This window comes from Mandrillus leucophaeus, unplaced genomic scaffold, assembly GCF_000951045.1.
Source record: "Mandrillus leucophaeus isolate KB7577 unplaced genomic scaffold, Mleu.le_1.0 Scaffold384, whole genome shotgun sequence".
In the NCBI taxonomy this organism is placed as follows: domain Eukaryota; kingdom Metazoa; phylum Chordata; class Mammalia; order Primates; family Cercopithecidae; genus Mandrillus; species Mandrillus leucophaeus.
In genome coordinates, this window is record NW_012104076.1 from 1923909 (window position 1) to 1947146 (window position 23238).

Below are 23238 nucleotides of genomic sequence, written 5' to 3' on the forward strand. Positions count from 1 at the left end.
GAGGCTGCAGAAGATAGAATATATTGCTGCACAGTGAATGTTGCTGTCTGATTCTTGCTCTGGAAGCTTCATCTCAGGGGTGTACCCTGCCATGTGAGGTGTGAGGTGTCAGTCTGCACCTAGTGGGGGATGTCTTCCAGTTAGGCTACTCAGGGGTCAGGGACCCACTTGAGCAGGCAGTCTGTCCATTCTCAGATCTCAGCCTCCATGCTGGGAGATCCACTGCACTCTTCAAAGCTATCAGACAGGGGCATTTACCTCTGCCGAGGTTTCTGCTGCTTTTTGTTTAGCTATGCCCTGTCCCCAGAGGAGGAGTCTACGGAGGCAGGCTGGCCTCTTTGAGCTGCAGTGGGTTCCACCCAATTCAAGCTTCCCAGTGCCTTTGTTTGCCCACTTAAGCCTCAGCAATGGTGGGCACCCCTCCCCCGGCCTCATTGCTGCCTTGCAGTTAGATCTCAGACTGCTGTGCTAGCAATGAGGGAGGCTCCATGGGTGTGGGACCCTCTGGGCCAGGTGTGGGATATTATCGCCTGGTGTGCCATTTACTAAGACCCTTGGTAAAGTGCAGTATTAGGGTGGGAGTTACCCGATTTTCCAGGTGGTGTGTGTTTCAGTTTCCCTTGGCTAGGAAAAGGGATTCCCTTCCCCCTTGCGCTTCCCAGGTGAGGCGATGCCTTGCCCTGCTTCAACTCTCACTGGTTGGGCTGCACCAGCTGACCAGCACCAATTGTCCGGCACTCCCCAGTGAGATGAACCCGGTACCTCAGTTGAAAATGCAGAAATCACTCGTCTTCTGTGTCACTTATGCTGGGAGCTGGAGGCTGGAGCTGTTCCTATTCTGCCATCTTGGGCGCACCTTTTGTATTTTTTTAGTAGCGACGGAGTTTCACTGTGTTAGCCAGGATGGTCTCGATCTCCTGACCTCATGATCCTCCCGTCTCAGCCTCCCAAAGTGCTGGGATTACAGGCTTGAGCCACTGTGCCCGGCCCTAGAAATGTAATTTTCTAGCCAGAGTGTCTTTTTAACCTTTGTTACAAATGTAAAAAGTATTTAATATAACATGTTTTTGTTAAAGAGTAATTGATTAATTCAGGGAAGTTGGAAATTTTCTACGCAAAATTTCAATTAAAACTTTTGTTTGATTGATAAGTAGTATTGAAACATGAATGCCCTGATTTAGTAAGCACAACTGTATTAGGCCATTCTTACATTGGTATAAAGAAATACCTGAGACTGGGTAATTTATAAAGAAAAGAAGTTTAATTGACTCATGATTCTGTGGGCTTCTAGGGAAGCTTCAGGAAGCTGAAGATCCTGGCAGAAGGTGAATGGGGAACAGGCACATCACATGGTGAAAGTAGGAGCAAGTGGTGGGTTGGGGAGAGGGAGCTGCCACATTCTTTTAAAGCACTAAGCCATGAGTGATCTACCCTCATGATCCAAATGCCTTCCACCAGGTCCCACTTCCAGCACTGGGGATTACAATTCAGCATGAGATTTGGGCAGGGACATACATCCAAACTATATCAACAACTAACTGTGTACTTCTTCCATTTGCATTTACCTGTTTAACCATGTATCATGGGTAATGGGCATGGGGAATCAGAATTATGCCTCCAATTGAGTATATCAGAAAGAGTTATACAAGTCCTTAAAAATGATAAAGCCTATCCAATCATGTTTCTTTCACTAAAAGTTATTAATAACAACTTTTTGTTGAGAGTAAATGTTTTAGGGTTATTAATAAATCAAGGCTAAGGCCTTCTCCCATGTCTCCTAGCTGTTTGTGCTGAGCTTCAAGCCTAACTGTAGTTGGTGTTACCATTGTAGAAGTACTCTCTTATTTTAAATAGGGTTTTTCTAAAAGTTTGTTTGTGATCCTTTCTACTTTCTGTTCCTTATCGATTAATCAGGATTCTTCTCAGCTGATAGCATTTTTAGCAGCTTTTATGCATTCATGCACATGTGTGTGTGTACATGCAATATATGCAATATTGCATAGTTGTGAAGTCTGCTCTTTTTGTATATCCATCATGTGAGTAGTGAACATCATATCCTCACCACCTTCTCACCTTTTGTAGTCTCCAGTGTCTGTTATTCCACTCTGTACATCCATGCGTAGCCATTGTTTAGTTCCCACTCATAAGTGAGAACATGCAGTATTTGACTTTCTGTCTCTGAGTTGTTTCACTTATGATAATGGCCTTTAATTATATCCATGTGGCTGCATAAGACATGATTTTACTTTTGTAAATGCCTGAGTAACATTACATGGTGTGTGTATGTATATGTATGTGTATATATATACACACACACACACACACACATATATATACACACACACACACACACACATATATATACACACACACACACACACCCCCCCCACATTTTCTTTATCCAATCATCTGTTGATGGACACTTAGGTTGATTTCATATCTTTGTTATTATGGATAGTGCTACAACAGGCGTATGAATGCAGCTGTTTTTTTTTGGTATAACAATAGGGTATAATTTCCCCAGTGTATGTTTTTGTTGATTTTGTCAAAGACCAGTTGGCTGTAGGTATGCGGCTTTATTCTTGAGTTCTCCATTCTGTTCCATTGATCTATATGTGTGTTTGGTGCTAGTACCATGCTATTTTGGTTACGATAGCCTTGTAGTACAATTTGAAGTTAGGTTATGTGGTGCCTCTAGCTTTGTTCTTTTTGCTTAGGATTGCTTTGGCTATTAGGGCTCTCTCTCTCTCTCTCTCTCTCTCTCTCTCTGTATATATACACACACACATATATATACTTTTAAGTTCTGGGATACATGTGCAGAACATGCAAGTTTGTTACATAGGTATACGTGTGCCATGGTGGTTTCCTGCACCCATCAGCTCGTCATCTACGTTAGGTATTTCTCCTAATGCTATCCCTCCCCTAGCCCCCGACAGCCCGAGAGGCCCCGGTGTGTGATGTTCCCCTCCCTGTGCCCATATGTTCTCATTATTCATGAGCTGTTTGGTTTTCTATCCTTGTGATAGTTTGCTGAGAATGATGGTTTCCGGCTTCATCTTTGTCCCTGCAAAGGACATGAACTCATTCTTTTTTTAATGGCTGCATAGTATTCCATGGTGTATATGTGCCACATTTTCTTTATCCAGTCTGTCATTGATGAACATTTGGGTTGGTTCCAAGTCTTTGCTGTTGTGAACAGTGCTGCAATAAACATAAACATGTGCGTGTACCTTTATAGTAGCATGATTTATAATCCTTTGGGTGTATACTCAGTAATGGGATTGCTGGTTCAAATGATATTTCTAGTTCTAGATCCTTGAGGAATCGCCACAGTGTCTTCCACAATGGTTGAACTAATTTACACTCCCACCAACAGTGTCAGAGTGTTCCCATTTCTCCACATCCTCTCCAGCATCTGTTGTTTCCTGACTTTTTAATGACTACCATTCTAACTGGCAGGAGATGGTATCTCATTGTGGTTTTGACTTGCATTTCTCTAATGACCATTGATGATGAGCTTTTTTTTGTATGTTTGTGGGCCACATACATGCCTTCTTATGAAAAGTGTCTGTTCATATCCTCTGCCCACTTTTTGATGGGGTTGTTTCTTTCTTGTAAATTTGTTTAAGCCCCTGTAGATTCTGGATAGATTGCAAAAATTTTCTCCCATTCTGTAGATTGCCTGTTCACTCTGGTGATAGTTTCTTTTGGTGCGCAGAAGCTCTTTAGTTTAATTAGACCCCATTTGTCAATTTTGGCTTTTGTTGCCATTGCTTTTGGTGTTTTAGTTGTGAAGTCTTTGCCCATGCCTATGTCCTGAATGGTATTGCCTAGGTTCTCTCCTTGGGTTTTTATGATTTTAGGTCTTATATTTAAATCTTGAATCCATCTTGAGTTAATTTTTGTATAAGGTGTAAGGAAGGGGGTGCAGTTTCAGTTTTCTGCATATCTAGCCAGTTTTTCCAACACCATTTATTAAACAGGGAATCCTTGCCCCATTACTTGTTTTTGTCAGGTTTGTCAAAGATCAGATGGTTGTAGTTGTGTGGTGTTATTTCTGAGGCCTCTGTTCTGTGCCATTGGTCTACATATCTGTTTTAGTAGCAGTACCATGCTGTTTTGGTTACTGTAGCCTTGTAGTATAGTTTGAAGTCAGGTAGCATGATGCCTCCAGCTTTGTTCTTTTTTTAATTTAAATTTTTTTTTTTTTTTTTTTTTTTTTTTTTTTTTTGGAGACATAGTCTTGCTCTGTCACCCAGGCTGGAGTGCAGTGGCGTGATCTCAGCTCACTGCAAGCTCCGCCTCCTGGGTTCATGCCATTCTCTTGCCTCAGCCTCCCGAATAGCTGGGACTACAGGCGCCTGCCACCATGCCCAGCTAATTTTTTGTATTTTTAGTAGAGACGAGGTTTCACTGTGTTAGCCAGGATGGTCTCGATCTCCTGACCTCATGATCCGCCCGTCTCGGCCTCCCAAAGTGCTGGGATTACAGGCGTGAGCCACCGCACCCTGCCCAGCTTTGCTCTTTTTGCTTAGGATTGTCTTGACTATATGGGCTCTATTTTGGTTCCATATGAAATTTAAAGTAGCGTTTTTCTAACTCTGTGAAGAAAGCCAGTGGTAGCTTGATGGGAATAGCATTGAATCTATAAATTACTTTGGGCAGTATAGCCATTTTCACGATATTGATTCTTTCTATTCATGAGCATGGAATGTTTTTCCATCTGTTTATGTCCTCTCTTATTTCCTTGAGCAGTGGTTTGTAGTTTTCCTTGAATAGGTCCTTCACATCCCTTGTAAGTTATATTCCTAGGTATTTTATTCTCTTTGTAGCAATTGCGTATGGGAGTTTGCTCATGATTTGGCTCTCTGTTTGTCTATTATTGGTGTATGGGAATGCTTGTGATTTTTGCACATTGATTTTATATCCAGAGACTTTGCTGAAGTTGCTTATCAGCCTAAGGAGTTTTGGGACTGAGACGATGGGGTTTTTTAAATATACAGTCATGTCATCTGCAGAGATAAATGACTTCCTCTCTTCCTATTTGAACACCCTTTATTTCTTTCTCTTGCCTGATTGCCCTGGCCAGAACTTCCAATTCTATGTTGAATAGGAGGGGTGAGAGGGCATCCTTGTCTTGTGCTAGTTTTCAACGGGAATGCTTCCAGCTTTTGCCCATTTGGTAAGATATTGGCTGTGAGTTTGTCATAAATAGCTTTTATTATTTTGAGGTATGTTCCGTCAATACCTAGTTTATTGAGTGTTTTTAGCATGAAGGGGTGTTTAATTTTATCGAAGGCCTTTTCTGCATCTATTGAGATAATCATGTGGTTTTTGTCGTTGGTTTTGTTTATGTGATGGATTACATTTATTGATTTGCATATAATGAACCAGCCTTGCATCCCAGGGATGAAGCCGAGTGGATCATGGTGAATAAGCTTTTTAATATGCTGCTGGATTCGGTTTGCCAGTATTTTATTGAGGATTTTCACATTGATATTCATCAGGGATATTGGCCTGAAGTTTTCTTTTTTTGTTGTGTCTCTTCCAGGTTTTGGTATCAGGATGATGCTGGCCCCATAAAATGAGTTAGGGAGGAGTTCCTCTTTTTCTGCTGTTTGGAATAGTTTCAGAAGGAATGGTACCAGTTCGTTTTTGTACCTCTGGTAGAATTCAACTGTGAATCCGTCTGGTCCTGGGCTTTTTTGGTTAGTAATTACTGCCTCAATTTCAGAACTTGTTATTGGTCTATTCAGGGATTTGACTTCTTCCTGGTTTAGTCTTAGGTGGGTGTATGTGTCCAGGAATTTATCTAGTTCTTCTAGATCTTCTAGTTTATTTGCATAGGGGCGTTTATATTATTCTCCGATGGTAGTTTGTATTTCTGTGGGATCAGTGGTGATCTCCCCTTTATGATTTTTTATTGTGTCTATTTGATTCTTATTTGTTTTCTTCTTTATTTGTCTGACTAGCAGTCTATATATTTGTTAATCTTTACAAAAAAACAGCTCTTGGGTTCATTGAGTTTTTGAAGGGTTTTTCGTGTCTCTATCTCCTTCAGTTCTGCTGTGATCTTAGTTATTTCTTGTCTTCTGCTAGCTTTTGAATTTGTTTGCACTTGCTTCTCTAGTTCTTTTCTTTGTGATGTTCTTTTCATTGTGTTGATTTTAGATCTTCCCTGCTTTCTCTTGTAGGCATTTAGTGCTATAAATTTCCCCCAACCACTGCTTTAGCTGTGTCCCACAGATTCTGGTACATTGTGTCTTTGTTCTCATTGGTTTCAAAGAACTTATTTATTTCTGCCTTAATTTCGTTATTTACCCAGTAATCATTCAGTAGCAGGTTGTTTAGTTTCCATGTAGTTGTGTGGTTTTGAGTGAGTTTCTTAATCCTGAGTTCTAATTTGATTGCACTGTGGTCTGAGAGACTGTTATGATTTCTGTTTTGCATTTGCTGAGGAGTGTTTTACTTCCAATTATGTGGTTGATTTTAGAATAAGTGCGGTGTGATTCTGAGAAGAATGTATATTCTGTTGATTTGGGGTGGAGAGTTCTGTAGATGTCTGTTAGGTCTACTTGGTCCAGAGCTGAGTTAAAGTCCTGAATATCCTTGTTAATTCTCTGTCTTGTTCATCTGTCTAATATTGACAGTTCTGTGTTAAAGTTTTCCACTATTATTGTGTGGGATCGTAAGTCTCTTTATATGTCTCTAAGAACTTGCTTTATGAATCTGAGTGCTTCTGTTTTGGGTGTGTATATATTTAGGATAGTTAGCTCTTCTTGCTGCATTGATTACTTTCATTCTTTGTCTTTTTTTATCTTTGTTGGTCTGTTTTATCAGAGACCAGGATTACAACCCGGTTTGTTTTTTTTTTCTTTCCATTTGCTTTGTAAATATTCCTCTATCCTTTATTTTGAGCTTATGTGTGTCTTTTCATGTGAGATGGGTCTCCTAAATACAGCACACCAATAGTTTTTGACTCTTTATCCAATTTGCCAGTCTGTGCCTTTAATTGAGGCATTTAGCCTGTTTACATTTAAAGTTAATATTGTTATGTATGAATTTGGTCCTGTCATGATGCTAATTGGTTATTTTGCCTATTAGTTGATGCATTATTAGTTTCTTCATAGTGTCAATGGTTTTTACATTTTGGTTTGCTTTTGCAGTGGCTGGTACCAGTTTTTCCTTTCCATATTTAGTGCTTCCTTCAGGAGCTCTTGTAAGGCAGGCCTGGTGGTGACAAAATCTCTCAGCGTTTGCTTGTCTGTGAAGGATTTTACTTCTTCTTTGCTTTTGAAGGTTAGTTTGACTTGATATGAAATTCTGAGTTGAAAATTGTTTTCTTTAATAATGTTGAATATTGGCCCTCACTCTCTTCTGGCTCGTAGGGTTTCTGCAGAGAGATCTGCTGTTAGTCTGATGGGCTTCCCTTTCTTAACCTGACCTTTCTTTCTAGCTACACTTAACATGTTTTCCTTCATTTCAACCTTGGTGAATCTGAGAATTATGTGTCTTGGGGTTGCTCCTCTCAAGGATTATCTTTGTGGTGTTCTTTATATTTCTTGAATTTGAATGTTGGCCTGTCTTGCCAGGAGAAGTTCTTCTGGGAAGTTCTCCTGGATAATATCTTGAAGTGTGTTTTCCAACTTGGTTCCATTCTCCCTGTCACTTCTAGGTACAGCAATCAAACATAGGTTTGGTCTTTTCACATAGTCCCATATTTCTTGGAGGCTTTGTTAGTTCCTTTTCATTCTTTTTTCTCTATTCTTATATTCACACTTCATTTCATTACATCGATCTTGAATCTCTGATATCCTTTTTTCTGGTTGATTGATTTGGCTACTGATACTTGTGTATGCCTCACGAAGTTCTCATGCTGTGTTTTTCAGCTCCATCAAGTCATTTATGTTCTTCTCTATACTGGTTATTCTAGTTAACAATTCCTCTAACCTTTTATCAATGTTCTTAGCTTCTTTGTGTTGGGTTAGAACATGCTCCTTTAGCTCAGAGGAGTTTGTTATTACCTCCCTTTTGAAGCCCACTTCTGTCAATTTGTCAAACTCATTCTCCATCCAGTTTTGTTTCCTTGCTGGTAAGGAGTTGTGATCCTTTGGAGGAGAAGAGGGATTCTGGTTTTTGGAATTTTCAGGCTTTTTGCCCTGGTTTTTCCTCATCTTCATGGATTTATCTAGCTTTGGTTTTTGATGTTGGTCACCTTCAGATGGAGTTTTTGCATGGTTGCTCTTTTTGTTGATGTTGATGCTATTGCTTTCTGTTTGTTAGTTTGCCTTCTAACAGTCAGGTCCTTCTTCTGCAGGTCTGCTGGAGTTTGCTGAGGTTCCACTTCAGACCCTGTTTGCCTGGGTATCACCAGCAGAGGCTGCAGAACAGCAAAGATTGCTGCCTGCTCCTTCCTCTGGAAGCCTCATCCCAGAGGGGCACCTGCCAGATGCCAGCTGGAGCTCTTCTGTATGAGGTGTCTGTTGACCCCTGCCAGGAGGTGTCTCCCGGTCAGAAGTCATGGGGGGGTCAGGGATCCCCTTGAGGATGCAGTCTGTCCCTTATCAGAGCTCAAGCACTGTGCTGAGAGATCTGCTGCTCTTTTTAGAGCTGGCAGGCAGGAACGTTTAAGTCTGCTGAAACTGTGCCCACAGCCGCCCCTTCCCCCAGGTGCTCTGTCCCAGGGAGATGGGAGTTTTATCTATAAGCCCCTGACTGGGGCTGCTGCCTTTCTTTCAGAGATGCCCTGCCCAGAGAGGAGGAATCTAGAGAGGTAGTCTGGCTACAGCGGCTTTGCTGAACTGCAGTTGGCTCTGCCCAGTCTGAACTTCCTGGTGGCTTTGTTTACACTGTGAAGGGAAAACCACCCTCTCAAACCTCAGTAACGGTGGACATCTCTCCCCCTACCAAACTTGAGCATCCTAGATCGACTTCTTACTGGTGTGCTGGCCGCAAGAATTTCAAGCCAGTGGATCTTAGCTTGCTGGACTCCATGGGGGTGGGATCCGCTGAGCTAGACCACTTGGCTCCCTGGCTTCAGGCCCCTTTCCAGGGGAGCAAACGGTTCTGTCTTGCTGGTTCCAGGTGCCACTGGGGTATGAAAGAAAAACCTCCTGCAGATAGCTTGATGTTTGCCCAAATGGCCGCCTAGTTTTGTGCTTGAAACCCAGGGCCCTTGTAATGTAGGCACCCAAGGGAATCTCCTGGTCTGTGGGTTTTGAAGACTGTGGGAAAAGCATAGTATCTGTGGCAGACAGCGTCATCCCTCATGTCAGAGTCCCTCATGGCTTCACTTGGTTTGGAGAGGGAGTTCCCCGACCCCTTGTGCTTCCCGGGTGAGGCAATGCCCCACTCTGCTTCTGCTCACCGTCTGTGGGCTGTACCCACTGTATAACCAGCCCCAGTGAGATGAACTAGGTACCTTAGTTGGAAATGCAGAAATCACCCACCTTCTGCATTGGTCTTGCTGGGAGCTGCAGACCAGAGCTGTTCCTATTCAGCCATCTTGTTCAGGAATCCTTTATTTTTGTTTTATATGAATTTTAGCATTGTTTTTTCTAACTCTTCAAAAAATGACATTGATAATTTGATAGAGATTGCATTGGGTCTGTAGATTGCTTTGAACAATATGGTAATTTTAACGATATTAATCCTTCCAATTCATGATCATTGGAGATTTTTCCAATTGTTTGTCTTATCTACAATTTATTTCATCAGTGTTTTGTAGTTTTACTTATAGATCTTTCCATCCTTGGTTAAATATATTTCTATTTTTTTTTTTTGTAGCTATTGTAAATTGGATAGTCTTCTTGATTTGGTCCTCAAGTAGATTATTATGGAGATTATTATGGGTGTATGGAAATGCTGCTGATTTCTGTACATTAATTTTGCATCCTGAAACTTTACTGCATTTATCAAATCTAAGTGTTTTTTGGTGGATTCTTTAGGATTTTCTAGATAGAAGAATATATCATCAGTGAGCAGAGATAATTTAACTTCCTCTTTTCCAATTAAGATATGTGTTATTTTTTCCTCTTGCCTGATTATTTTGTCAAGGACTTCCAGTACTGTGTTGAATAAAAGTGGCAAAAAGTGGACATCCTTTTCTTGTTCCAATTCTTAGAATGCTTTCAACTTTGCTTCATTAAGTATAATGTTGACTGTGGATTTGTCATATAGGCCCTTTATTATGTTGAGGCCTATTCCTTCTCTGCCTAGCTCTTTGAAGATTTTTATCATGATGATATACTGAATTTTACCAAATGCCTTCTCTGCATCTATTGAGCTGATCATATGGTTTTTGTCCTTAATTCTGTTTATGTGATGTATCATGTTTGTTGATTTACATACGTTGAACCATCCTTGCATTCCTGCAATAAATCTCACCTGATTATAGTGTATTATCTTTTTGATGTGCTGTTGGATTCTATTTGCTAGTATTTTGTTGAGCGTAACCATGTTATCATTGTGAGATCTTCTTCTTTAGGAATGACATAATAAATAGTAACTTTTATTATCAAAGAGACATATATTAAATATTTAAATATTTTATATTTAAAATATTCATATTATGTCTAATAATTTACACCTCTCAGAAATATTGAAACCTTCTTTTATGAGCTAAAATAGTAATTTGATATCATTATTACAGATAATATTTACCTGAGGGTTTATTATATGCCAGGTAGTTTAAGCTTATTTCACATATTAATACTCATTTAATTTCTATAAAATGTTATAAGGTATGAATTTTTATCCTAATTTTGTGAGAACATATTACATTTCACATATTTAGTATATCTGGCATATGTGTTTTACACAATATATTTACATAAGATATGGAAATGAAGTATGTTTGTAATTATATGAATTAAAGTCAAAATATTAGAGGTTTTTGCTTTCCATTTACTCAAAAATGTAGATAAAAGATTTGATATTTTGGCATGTAGGCTTTATGATATTTTCCACTAATTTCTTCTTCTCTTAGTATCAGGTCCCCAATAATCCCATTGTTCCTGGTGTTCAAATTTGATGTCAGTCTAAACTACTTAATAATATGTACATAACAAATTATATAAATGATGTTCTAGTCTTCAAGTGACGTGCACTTGTTTGTATCTCATAACTTTTTATATTTTAATGCACATATACTTTTAAAAAATGCATAGATGTGGAATTTTATGTTTGAAATTCCCTCATCTTGTTACTGTCAATTATAGATACTATAGATTATCTCTAAAACAAAAGTTCTTCTTGTTCAGAAACTGTCTTTTGTTCTTCATATACTAGCTGAGTCCCACTGAAATACAGCTCTCACTGCATAGTATAGTCAAAATAACCCCCTCGGGTCAAGGATGACAATAGGATAAATTCTCAAATCCTGGACTTGCTGTATATAATATCATGCTGTTCTATCATTGTTTCCTAATGTAAAATAATGTGATCTTTTAATAAAGGAACAGAATATGTCGTAGAGGGTTAGACTTTAGGAGACTGATACAAGGGTCAGTAGATGCTTACTCCCTCTTTCTTCTACTCCCTCAGTTAATTCAGATTGTCATTTCCATTTCTTGTACCAACTTGGCACCTTTCTTTCGTATTAAAGAGTTGAATTTTTCATTGGTATGTTTTGCTATATAGTTTGAATCACTTTTTAATACTGGAAGTTAACATTCTTTATTCTTTAGAAGATCTGTGGCTTCTTTGAATAATTGCCTTTTCAGTGATACTCCTCATACCTTCAAATTTTGAAGGAGACTTTTGTTTAGAAGAGCATAGTATATTTTATACATATTAGTAACATGAAACATGCTTTCTGTATTGATCATTGTACCTTGCTGCTCTGAAAAAGTATCATATGCATTATTATACAAATTTTATTTTGTCTCTCAAATGAAAATATTACTTTAAGAGAGTTGGAATGTTTAAGATTTGAAATCCTAAGAAAAATTGGATTATTATATTCGTTTTAGTGTTATAAAGAAGTAATATGTGGTTTATATTAATATTTCACTGAATATTAGAATTTAGTTATTAAAAGTAGATCAAGGAAGAGTTATCCACTACATAAAATTTCTGACATTACTTCTCAAAAAATTTATTTTTAAAGGGAGATTTGATGGAATATCATTTGTATTATTTATTCCTTTTAGAATGTCATAAAGATGAAATTCGTAAAATGTGTTTCTCCAAGTTTAGAAAATGGGATAACTTTTAAAATGTGGAACTTTTAATCCTAAAATATTAAAGGCCAATTCTCTTGTGACTTACAGTGAAATAATAATCCAGGAGCCCATTACTGATGGAAGGGAACTTTCTTATCATTCAATAAGCATTTATGCATGTTTCAGCCTTTTATACATTTTAGGTCCTTAGACAATAAAAGTATATATATAAGAACCATGTATTTCAGAATGTCTCATTTATATTTTAATGGAGAATTTGAAAATAGAATAATAGTAATACTACTACAATGAAATTCAATAGTTTACCATTTTTAGAGTGCTTTCTTATATTAAATGCAATATAGTTGAAGGGTTAAGGAATGGGTTTGCATGAGAAATACTTGGATTTGTATCCTGACTATTTTCCAACTAATTGTAAACTTGGACTAGTTATTTAATCCCTCCAAGCTCTTGTGTTTTGCTCTGAAAAGCTAGGTTGAAAAAGTATCTACTCCATTTGGTTACTGTAAAGATAAATGAAATTAAGCATGTAATATGCTTACATGGTCCCTACACTTCAGTAAATACCTAATAAACATTAGCTATTTTAATTTTCTGAGCCTTACAACAGTTTTGGAAGTAGACAAGAAAACGACTCTTTTTTCTCATTTTATAGAGGGAGGAGATGGAGGCTCAGAGGGATTATGTGGCATTTCCCAACAACATAGAGTTGAATCAAAGTAAGAATCAGAAAAAAGAAAAAAACCCCGGGACTTGTGATTTCTGGTTCACTATCTCAATAGAGAAGATACATGAATTTAAAAGAATTGAGAGAGACTTAACATAGGAAGAAACAGACGTAATTCAAGTTTCTGATTTTCACATACTTTTGAGATGCAGGGGTATGTTTTGTATTAGTATTAGCTGTAAACTTACCTTGAAATGATTCACAGGAAGATAGGTTAGGATATGTCAGATATTCCCAGGTAAGAAGTCATATAATGCTTATGTGGTGTTGGTTAATAAATTCCCATTTGTGTACTTCACCCTTTTATGCCTAGCCTATAGTTATGCTTCTGCTTTTTTTCAACTTGAACAGAGTATCATTAATAATTTATTCATTTGTTTAGGTGTTAAGATTATGTACTTTCCCAAACATCATCACCCTTTCCTAGAAAGTATTTTGTAACAATATATAGTTTCATCTTATGGTTTTTATCTTTCTAATTTTTCTTTAATGAATTAATTAATTCATTCATTCTTCAAAACAGTTGTTAATTCAAGCAGTCATTCAAACAAGCACTCACTATCCCTGAAGCTCCAGATAGGTATAGGCACAGTATCTGGCCTTAAGTAGCTCCTCAGTCTAGTAAAGAAGATAAACATGTAAACTAATACATTTCTATTAAAGCAATAAATGCAACAGTGGAAGCAGGCATGAAGGATCCACAGAAAAACAGGATAGAAGTTAACACTGCCTTTTTTGGGCTCACAAGAGGATTCTTGAAAAAGATCTGAGCTGGATTTTTGAGGGCAAATAAGAATTTATTAGGCCAAAAGATCTGAATTTTCTTACTTACCTGCAAGTAACTAACTTACCTCTATTTTGCATACATTCTCTACATTGTTTCTTACACTTTCTTTGTTCACTAAATTATTTTTCACATGTATTCACAACTATTCAAATATATAATTTCTCAAAGCTTTCCTAATCCATAACCTTAAGATAGAATGTAATTTGCAAATTCTCACACTGTCTACCATTATACTAAGTTGTGGCTATTGTAGGAACATTTTTCTTATAAACAATATAATATTTTTGAAAATGTCTTTGAAATATGGGCTTTATTTTGCTATATTTGAGTTATTTTGAAAGCCTTTTAAAAAAAGGCATAATAGTATCCTGTACTTAAAATTCATTACAAATTGCTTTAGAAGAAAAAGTCTATAAAATATTATTAAAGTGTGATCCAACAATTCCCTAAATATGGTACTGTTTAGAGGAGATAATAAGTTACCAGAACTTGCTTATGTTAATTGTTTTATTATGTATAGTCCAGTGTGACGGCATTTCTGTGTTACATGAATCAACATAATTATACTTTTCTTACAAAATAGGAATCACATTTACTCTTAAAAATCACAAGATTATTTTAACTCCTTTTGTTTCAAAACATTTGTTTTTTAGGTGGATTAAAAATTTTACTAACTCAGCTTATTTTGAAATATCTTGTTCGTATACCCATTAAGATTGCACCTCTCTTAAGATTGAAATTTAGGTCAAATTGCAACTTGAATTTAACTTTACTACAGAAAATAACCATGCCATCTTTTGAAACCACATCCTAAATTTTAAGCACAATAGATCAAAGTACATCTTATTTAAATAAATACTCTGGAATGAAGTCTCAATTATTTTCTCACAAACTTTCTTAAAATAGTCACTGTTCTCAATATAAAATGTGAAGTTTAGCTTTATTATTTTAAAGAAAGATGAAAAGTTGTTTATTTTAAAATTTTAATGGTTTTGCTTTCAAATTATGGAAATTCTCCTTTGGGGACATATTTATTTGAATTATATGTGACATTATTTTTATTTCTTAAGGCTATGATTAAAAGTTTCATGGATGTCTACCAGCTTGCAAGCACTAGAATCACAACATTAGAGAAGGAAATGACATCTCATCGAAGTCACATCGCGGCCTTAAAATCAGAACTTCACACAGCTTGTTTACGTGAAAATGCAAGTTTACAATCAGTAAGTCCTTGTTATAATTTTTATAACTCCTTGAATCTTGGGTTATGTTTACATTTATGTTTTTAATGTTCATAAGATCATTTGCCAATATATGTAATTTAGGGTAAATGGTCAAGTGACATAAAATTATTTGTGTGGAGAAAAATTTGACGGAAGAAAAGCAATTAATTTTTTCATGGTATTATGTATAAAGATATGCATATTGTTATCAATGCTAAAACACTACATCAAGATTCCTTTGTGTTTGGCAGTGCAGCTGACAGTTGGATTTGGCAGTATGCATAGTTAAAGCTTGCAACTGTCTGAAGATTCAGTGTGTCCCATTAAGACAGAATATTATTAATTATGCGTATAACCAAAATGGTAATTAGAACATGTGATTATTCTCTGTAGAAAACTAGACTTATCCATAATACATGCCTAGCTACAGATGCATGTTGTGATTCATCTATATGATTAAAATTCAGTTTCAGCAGCTATTTTCATGTCTTAAAATTTTAGCCCATGATGAAATTTGGGCTCACGTAACACTAAAAAAAAAAAAAAAAAAAAAAAAATTCTACACTTGAAATATATGTTTGGGGAGTTTTAAAAAATGAATGTTTTGTGACTTAAAGGAATAAGTAAACATTTAAACTTTCCCTCAAAAGGCTGATATGTCAACAGTAGATTCACAAAGTTACAAATAATTGGAATGTCTTTTTAATTTTTTTTTTGGTTTAATTACAGTGACTTATAAAGAAAAACAGTATCATTTTGCTATTCAGCTATTGACCCACTTCAAATGCTACATTCAACAGAAAAACAGTGTTAAAACAAATAGATGCATGGCTGTGGTCTGATTCCTCACCTTCTGGTCTTAGCTCAAGTGCCAGCGTCCAAATAAAGTCTTTGTAACTAGGGTATTCAAAATCACAACCATGAACCCTCCCTGCCCCCTGAAAAGCTCTCTGTCTCTCTCTGTTTCTCTTTTGCCCCATATTTCCTGTCTACCTTCCACCTTTCTTATTTTATTTTTTTCCCTCTAGCAGTTATCATCAAACTGACATATGGTGCATTTTATTTATTTGCTTATTGTTTGTTTGCTCCTTCCTCAGTAGAATGTAGGTTCCATAAAGAAAAGCAATTTTCAGTGTTTGCTTCATTTCTGTGAAGACATTCCAGTTCCAAGAGCAGTCTGGCTCATAGTAGCTACTCAATAAATATTTATTGAGTGAAAAGTGCGAGTAATTTATCCAATAAATGTAAAAAGGCGATTATTTGGGACCAGAGTTGTGAGTTCAGTTTTTAAAGTGACTTTGTTAATTTATTAATGAGAGATTAGTAAATTTAACCTCCACCAAGAGAAATTAAAATGAAGAGGAAACTTTTTAAAATTCTGGAATATCTAGAATTTATTCTAGCCTTTTTCACATTTCTTCTTGCTGTCTCTGATTTGATTGATTAATTTTACATTATACTGTTTAAGTTGTATCAGCTTTGTTGAGATGTACTATTGTTTATTACTTTTTACTATTATTTAATATGAAAACAATTACTTGTATTTTAAGAAGACCGAACTTGGTAAGGTGAAATTGTTTCTCCGTGGGTTCAGTTTTTACCAATTGTTATGCTACTGATACTTAATGAAAGTGTGTTTAATATACTTCACAATCATACCAAAACCCTACTTTTCAACATTTTTTCCCCTTTGAGCATATCTGCAGGATACACTCATCGTTTCATTTAGAAGAGGTGGTTCACCTGGTAGTGATTTTTCATCTCTAGAATGTGAAAAATTCCCCCAGGTGATTCTGATGTATCCTTTTAGGAAAATGCTGCCCAATTCCATGTCTGGACAGGATGTGTGCTCACTTAGTTCAGAATCACTGTTGTAAAAATAATAAACTTGTGTAATGGTTTTTATTTTTTGAAAATATTTGTATATGCATTTACTAACTTGAACTTTTTAAGAACTCTCTAAAGGAAGTAGAAAAACAAACCTTTGTCTTTGTATTTCATAGATGAGAGGCAATATTGTTTGCTGGGTAAGACCATGGGCTTTGGAGTTATATCCATTAGGAATACTATCAAGTGTAAGTCACAGAAAATCTGACTAGCACAATTTAAAAAACAGGGGAGTGCACATATCTCTTTGACCTACTGATTTCATTTCCTTTGGATATATACCCAGTTGTGGGATTGCTGGATCACATGATAGTTCTAGTTTTAATTTTTTGAGGAACCTTCATACTGTTTTCCATGACTGTACTAATTTACATTCCCACAACCAGCCTGTGCAAAGATTCCTTTTTCTCCATGTCTTCACTAACACTTATCTTTTGTTTTTTGTTAACAGCCATTGTAACAGGAGTGAGGTGATATCTCATTGTAGTTTCCATTTGCATTTCCCTGATGATTAGTGATATTGAGCATTTTTTCATATACAAGTCAATTTGTATATCTTCTTTTGAGAAATGTCTATTTAGATCTTTTGCCCATGTTAAAAATCAGGTTATTAGTTTTCTTGCTATTGTTAGAGGTCCTTACATGTTTTGGATATTAATCCCTGTTACATGTATAGCTTGCAAATATTTTCTTCCATCCTATAGGTTGTCACTTAACTGTGTTGATTGTTTCCTTTGCTGTGCAGAGCTTTTTAGTTTGATTTAATCCCATTTGTCTATTTTTGGTTTTATTGCATATAATTTTAAAGATCATTTCCCAAAAAATCATTGCCAAGAACAGTGGCATGGAGTTCCCCCCATGCTTTCTTCTAGTAGTTTCAGAGTTGTGATATCTGCACTCCTGTGTTTATCACAGCACTGTTCACAATATGCCAAGATACATAATCAGCCTAAGTGTCCATTAATGGATGGATGGATAAAGGAAATATGGTATATGTACACAATAAATATTATTCAGTCATAAAAAGAACAAAATTTTGTCATTTACGACAACATGGATGAATCTGTAGGACATTATGTTAAATGAAATAAGCCAGGCATAGAAAAACAAATATTGCATCTCACTTATATGTAGAATCTAAAAAAGTAATCTCGTAGTAGAGAACAGATTGGTGGCTACCAGAGGCTGGAGTGGATACGGGAGAGAGAACAATGGGGAGATGTTGGTCAGAGAATATATAATTACAGTTAGGTAGGAGAAATAAGTTCTAGATCTCTATTGTACAACATGGTGACTATAGTTAATAAATACATACTCTTGAAAAATGCAAAGAGTGGATTTTAAATGTTCCCACCATGAAAATGATACCTATATGAGGTATTACATTTGTTAATTAGCTAGATTTAACAATTTTACAATGTATGTATACTTGAAAACATGTTGTACATGATAAATACATGCAATTTCATCTGTCAATTAAAAAATAGAGAACTTTTTTCTCACATCACAGGAAGTCTAGAAGTAGGTGTTTACTGTTACTAGTTTAGTGGCTCAACTTTTCTGTAATTTCTCTGCCACTCCGTCATTGTCATAAGATTGCAGCCTAGATCTAGGATTTGTAGTAACATTCAAGTCAGAAGGATGGGATAGCTTATATATATATGTGTAACTCAGTTATATATATGCCTCCAAAGGCGTGTATGTAGACATATAGATATAGGTATGTAGATAGATCTCTATACACACCTTAAAAGGCTTTTCCTTTTTACAAACATATTTAATATTTATATATTTCAAAGAAGGGAAAATCTAAAGAAGCTCCAAACAGGTTTCTGCTAATGTTCCAATAGCTGGAAATGGGTCATGTGATCACACATAGCTGAAATAAGTCAAGCGACAAGGGAGTTAGGAAGGAGTGGGTATTGTGTTAACCAGTTAATAGTGTGTGCCATAGGAGTCAAATAAATTTGGATTCAGGTTCTAGTTCTATCAGTTGCTCACTACATGGCTTGCATGTCAGGGCTTTCATCTGTAAAATGGGGACAATGATATTGTTACCTAATAGAGATGTTGGGCAGTCTAGTGAGAAGTGTTAAAGTACTTAGGACCTTGCGTCACACTTAGTCCCCCGCAAAATATGTCAGCTATTATTCTGATCACCATTATCTTGGCAGAAAGCAATTGGATTATACCACAGGAAAAGATTATTTACTAACCTAACTCTTTCAACTACCGATTTCATCATTTTATCCTGCTGCTTACTATAGCCTTGAGCATGTAACTCCTCTTCTTTGATCACCATTAGTATATTCCAAAGACTGAGCTCTCTGCGCCTTTCTGCAGCCTGTTTTCCTCTCCTTTCATTTACACATTCTTTTTTTTAAAATTATTATTATTATTATACTTTAAGTTCTAGGGTACATGTGCATAACGTGCAGGTTTGTTACATATGTATACTTGTGCCATGTTGGCGTGCTGCACCCATCAACTCGTCAGCACCCATCAACTCGTCATTTACATCATGTATAACTCCCAATGCAATCCCTCCCCCCTGCCCCCTCCCCATGATAGGCCCTGGTGTGTGATGTTCTCCTTCCCGAGTCCAAGTGATCTCATTGTTCAGTTCCCACCTATGAGTGAGAACATGCGGTGTTTGATTTTCTGTTCTTGTGATAGTTTGCTGAGAATGATGGTTTCCAGCTGCATCCATGTCCCTACAAAGGACACAAACTCATCCTTTTTTATGGCTGCATAGTATTCCATGGTGTATATGTGCCACATTTTCTTAATCCGGTCTGTCACTGATGGACATTTGGGTTGATTCCAAGTCTTTGTTATTGTGAATAGTGCCGCAATAAACATACGTGTGCATGTGTCTTTATAGCAGCATGATTTATAATCCTTTGGGTATATACCCAGTAATGGGATGGCTGGGTCATATGGTACATCTAGTTCTAGATCCTTGAGGAATCGCCATACTATTTACACATTCTTAAAAAGTCATCTATAGTTGCTTCTATATACTCACTTTCCATTTATCCTTGAGCTTTGCTGCCATCTGACTTTTGAGTCTGTCATTCTGCTGAGACTGTTTTTTCCAAAGTCACCAATAATTTCATGCTTGCTTTATCCATTAGTTCCTTCCCATCCCTTTCAACTTTTATGCAACATCAGGCCTTTAGCTACTCCTTTCTTCTTTAAGCAGTCGTCTCGTTTGTTTCACACTTCCACTTTTGCTTTGTTGACTCCCAGGCCTCTTCTTACTTGTGCTCTGCCTTCTTTGTATTATTCTTTTCTTTATCTATTCAAAATTTATTGAGCATCTGCTTTTTGGTGGGCACAATTCTGTTCTTGGGGATATCACATGAACCAAAACAGACAATCCTTGTTCTCATGAACTTAAAATCTAGTCGTGGAATTATTTTTCATGTAATCACACTAAATAATGTGTAATTACTAACCAAAACAATGCACCGAAAGGAAAGAACTTAACTGATTATGAGTTTTTTAAACAATGGGGCTGCCCTAGACTAGGGTATGAGTACAACATTTTCAGAGTCAGTGATACTTGAGCTAGTGTCTGAAGATTGGGTAGGAATTATCCAATGGTGCAAAAGAACAGTGATCTAGATCAGGAAAAGGGGAGTGGTGACTCCTACAAAGTTTCTGTGATGGAAAGAAGAAACAGAAAGACCACTGTGGCTGGCGGAAGCAAGCAAAGGCAAGACAGATCTAATATAAGAATGGTCTAGAGAAGAGGGCAGAGGTCAGACTTTGTTCTTTTTCCTAAGAGCAAGGGAAAACTCATCAAAAATTTTAAAAGGAGGAATGAGCTCAGAGTTGCATTTTAAAAAGGATCGCTTTGGCTACAGTGTAAGGAGCCAGCTAGACATGAAGAACAAGAGAAAATGGTGTGCCTGAGACAATTCCTAGTTTTTTGCTTTTGGAAATGGATCAATGGTCTCATTTACTGACAAAGAAAACAATGGAATGGGGGGAATATTGTGAATTTAGTTTTGAGTACGTTGAGTTTGAGTTTCCCTTAATCTAATGTTTTGGAATATTAATATCCACCGACCTAGATGGTTTGAGCGTCAGGGACATATAGGTAGTACTTTGTACCATCGCATCTGAAAAGCACTGAATGTGTGCTCATTTCTTTTCCTTTGGAACTCACACATCTCTGTGTTCCTTATTGCATAGACTATTTTCTACCTGTATTTAACAATATAGAAATAATCATTAAGTGGACATTATTTGAGGTATGGAGACAAAGGTGAATAAGACATGATCTCTGCGCTTGTGAGTTCCTCCTCTGGCTGGGGAAACAGAGACATGCAAAAATAGACATATAAAAAATCTGTGGTTGCACAAATGAGTGAAGAGTACATTCTATCTAACATTGTTAGAAGAAAGTGCTGAGAAGATAATATATGTGTAGGAGTCTCTGAAGAATATATAGCAATTTGACACCTTGTAAAGTGGGAAGAACAATGAAAATATATATTTTATGTTGATTTGGGTCTTATGGATAGTGCATGTGTTTAATGGATGAAGTTATCACTTTCGTATAATAGGAAATATATTGTTATTTTAGTTCCATCCCCCCTCTTAATTAAAGCCACCCAACTCATCCAAACAGCCTGTACCCCATGAGCCCTACTGCTTGCAGTAGTTATTCTAAACCTCACCTTCATTGGTTCCCAATCCATTCTTGCACCATCCAATTCTAGCTTTTTACTTTATAATCTGATTTGATTCCACTTCTGACCATTTTGTTCTGGATGGTCTTTTTTGGTCTCTCTAATATTTGTTATTTTGGCCACTCTCAAAACTCTATTAACCTGCTGTCTCCTCCAACACCCACTTCACCTGCCATTTTCCCCTTTTCACAGAGGCTTTAGCATCAGGCAGGCCTGGATGTACATTCTGGCACTGTTACTCATTAGCCATTAAAACACTCTAAGCATCAATTTTGATATTTGTAATAAGTAGATGACAATTCCCACATTGTAGGGTTGTTATGAGGATGGAACAAAGATACAGTGTCTGGCATATTAGTAGGTGATCAATAAATGTTAGTTCTCTTATCTGTGTGTAAAAAGATTTCTGAAAGTTATATATATTTCCTACAGCTAAGCTATACATATAACTTTAAGAAATATAAGTTAACTATGAGGAAATCTTTTTATTTGTAGGCAAAAGAACTAAAATAATCCTTATATCAGTGCTTTTAGCATATAAGTACTATATTACCATTACTTTTTGTTGTTATCACTTATTTAATGAATCAAGGCACGTGATTACTCATTACTATCTTATCCAGCCCTTTCACCAGATAAAAAAATATTCATTATTAATCAAAAACATATGTCATGTCATTGTAATGCATATAAAGAGATTGATCATATTGTAAACATGAATAATTATCTTTAAAAACTATCCCTCTTTAGGTAACATTTTCAGGTTTTTTAGCAACACACAATAATAATGCTGGAGTTCATGTAAGATTTCTCATCAATTGTATACTTGCCAGTACTTTAACTTTTCCGGTATGTTGGTCTTTGGCCCATTAACTTAGGACTGCTCCAGAGCTTTTATCTTGAGTTATAATAACTACAAAAGGGCTTTGAGTAAAGAGCTTTTGAGTCCCATGCAGCCCAGTAGAGAACCGTACAGCAGTCAGAACCAATTACTTGTGGGTGTTTGGAGACCAGCACACCCACAGCTATGGAGAAACATGATACTTCAGTCTTGAAACATAGAATGCCAAACCCAAATACTTTGCTGTGAGTTATGATGCTGCAAACTACAGTATTGATTTGCTTCATTTCCACCGTGTGTTTAAGCAGTATGTTTTTAATTTTACAGGACTTTATTTATGAGTAAATAATAAATTACAACTCGGAGGACCATTCCATTAGTGTCTTTGTGGGAGAAATATCTTTGCACGATTGTTCAGATTATGTCAGATTGGATACTCGTCAGGTGGTATTATATTGTTAATAAAGGTGAATTGTTTAGATATTTTGGTTCAGTTAAGATGAAAAAAAAAGAATCCTCTTTCTCTTAAGTTCAAAAATAATATTTCACCACATTTATTTTAGTTATATTTTATGGATAGCAGAGGGATCATTTGTTAATATTAGTGTTGTGTAGATAGAGAAACTGACACAGAATTCACGTATTTTTCTCCAGGTAAGTTGCTTCCACAAACATTCATATACCTTATCTTAGTTGATTATTGATATTCATTATTGAGTTTTTAGTCTTTAAGAATATTTTTTTGAAACAGCTGTTAGCCTTGACAATTTGTTGAGAGGCTATACAGTGCACTTCAGTGGTGTGAAGTACAGATTCTGGAGTTCAACTCCCTGACTTTTAGTTAGAAACCAATCAGATTACAAGCCAAGACCTCTGATTCCC

General features: G+C 36.5%; 1 protein-coding gene across 2 annotated transcripts in view; it reads left to right on the forward strand.

The window, feature by feature from the left end:
* CCDC171 (coiled-coil domain containing 171) overlaps positions 1-23238 on the forward strand; it is a 425369-nt gene that overhangs the window by 351945 nt on the left and 50186 nt on the right. For both annotated transcript variants that reach the window (XM_011990859.1, XM_011990858.1), the window contains one exon: positions 14773-14925. In XM_011990859.1, the coding sequence (XP_011846249.1) occupies positions 14773-14925 (153 nt within the window). The remainder of the gene's footprint in view (positions 1-14772; positions 14926-23238) is intronic.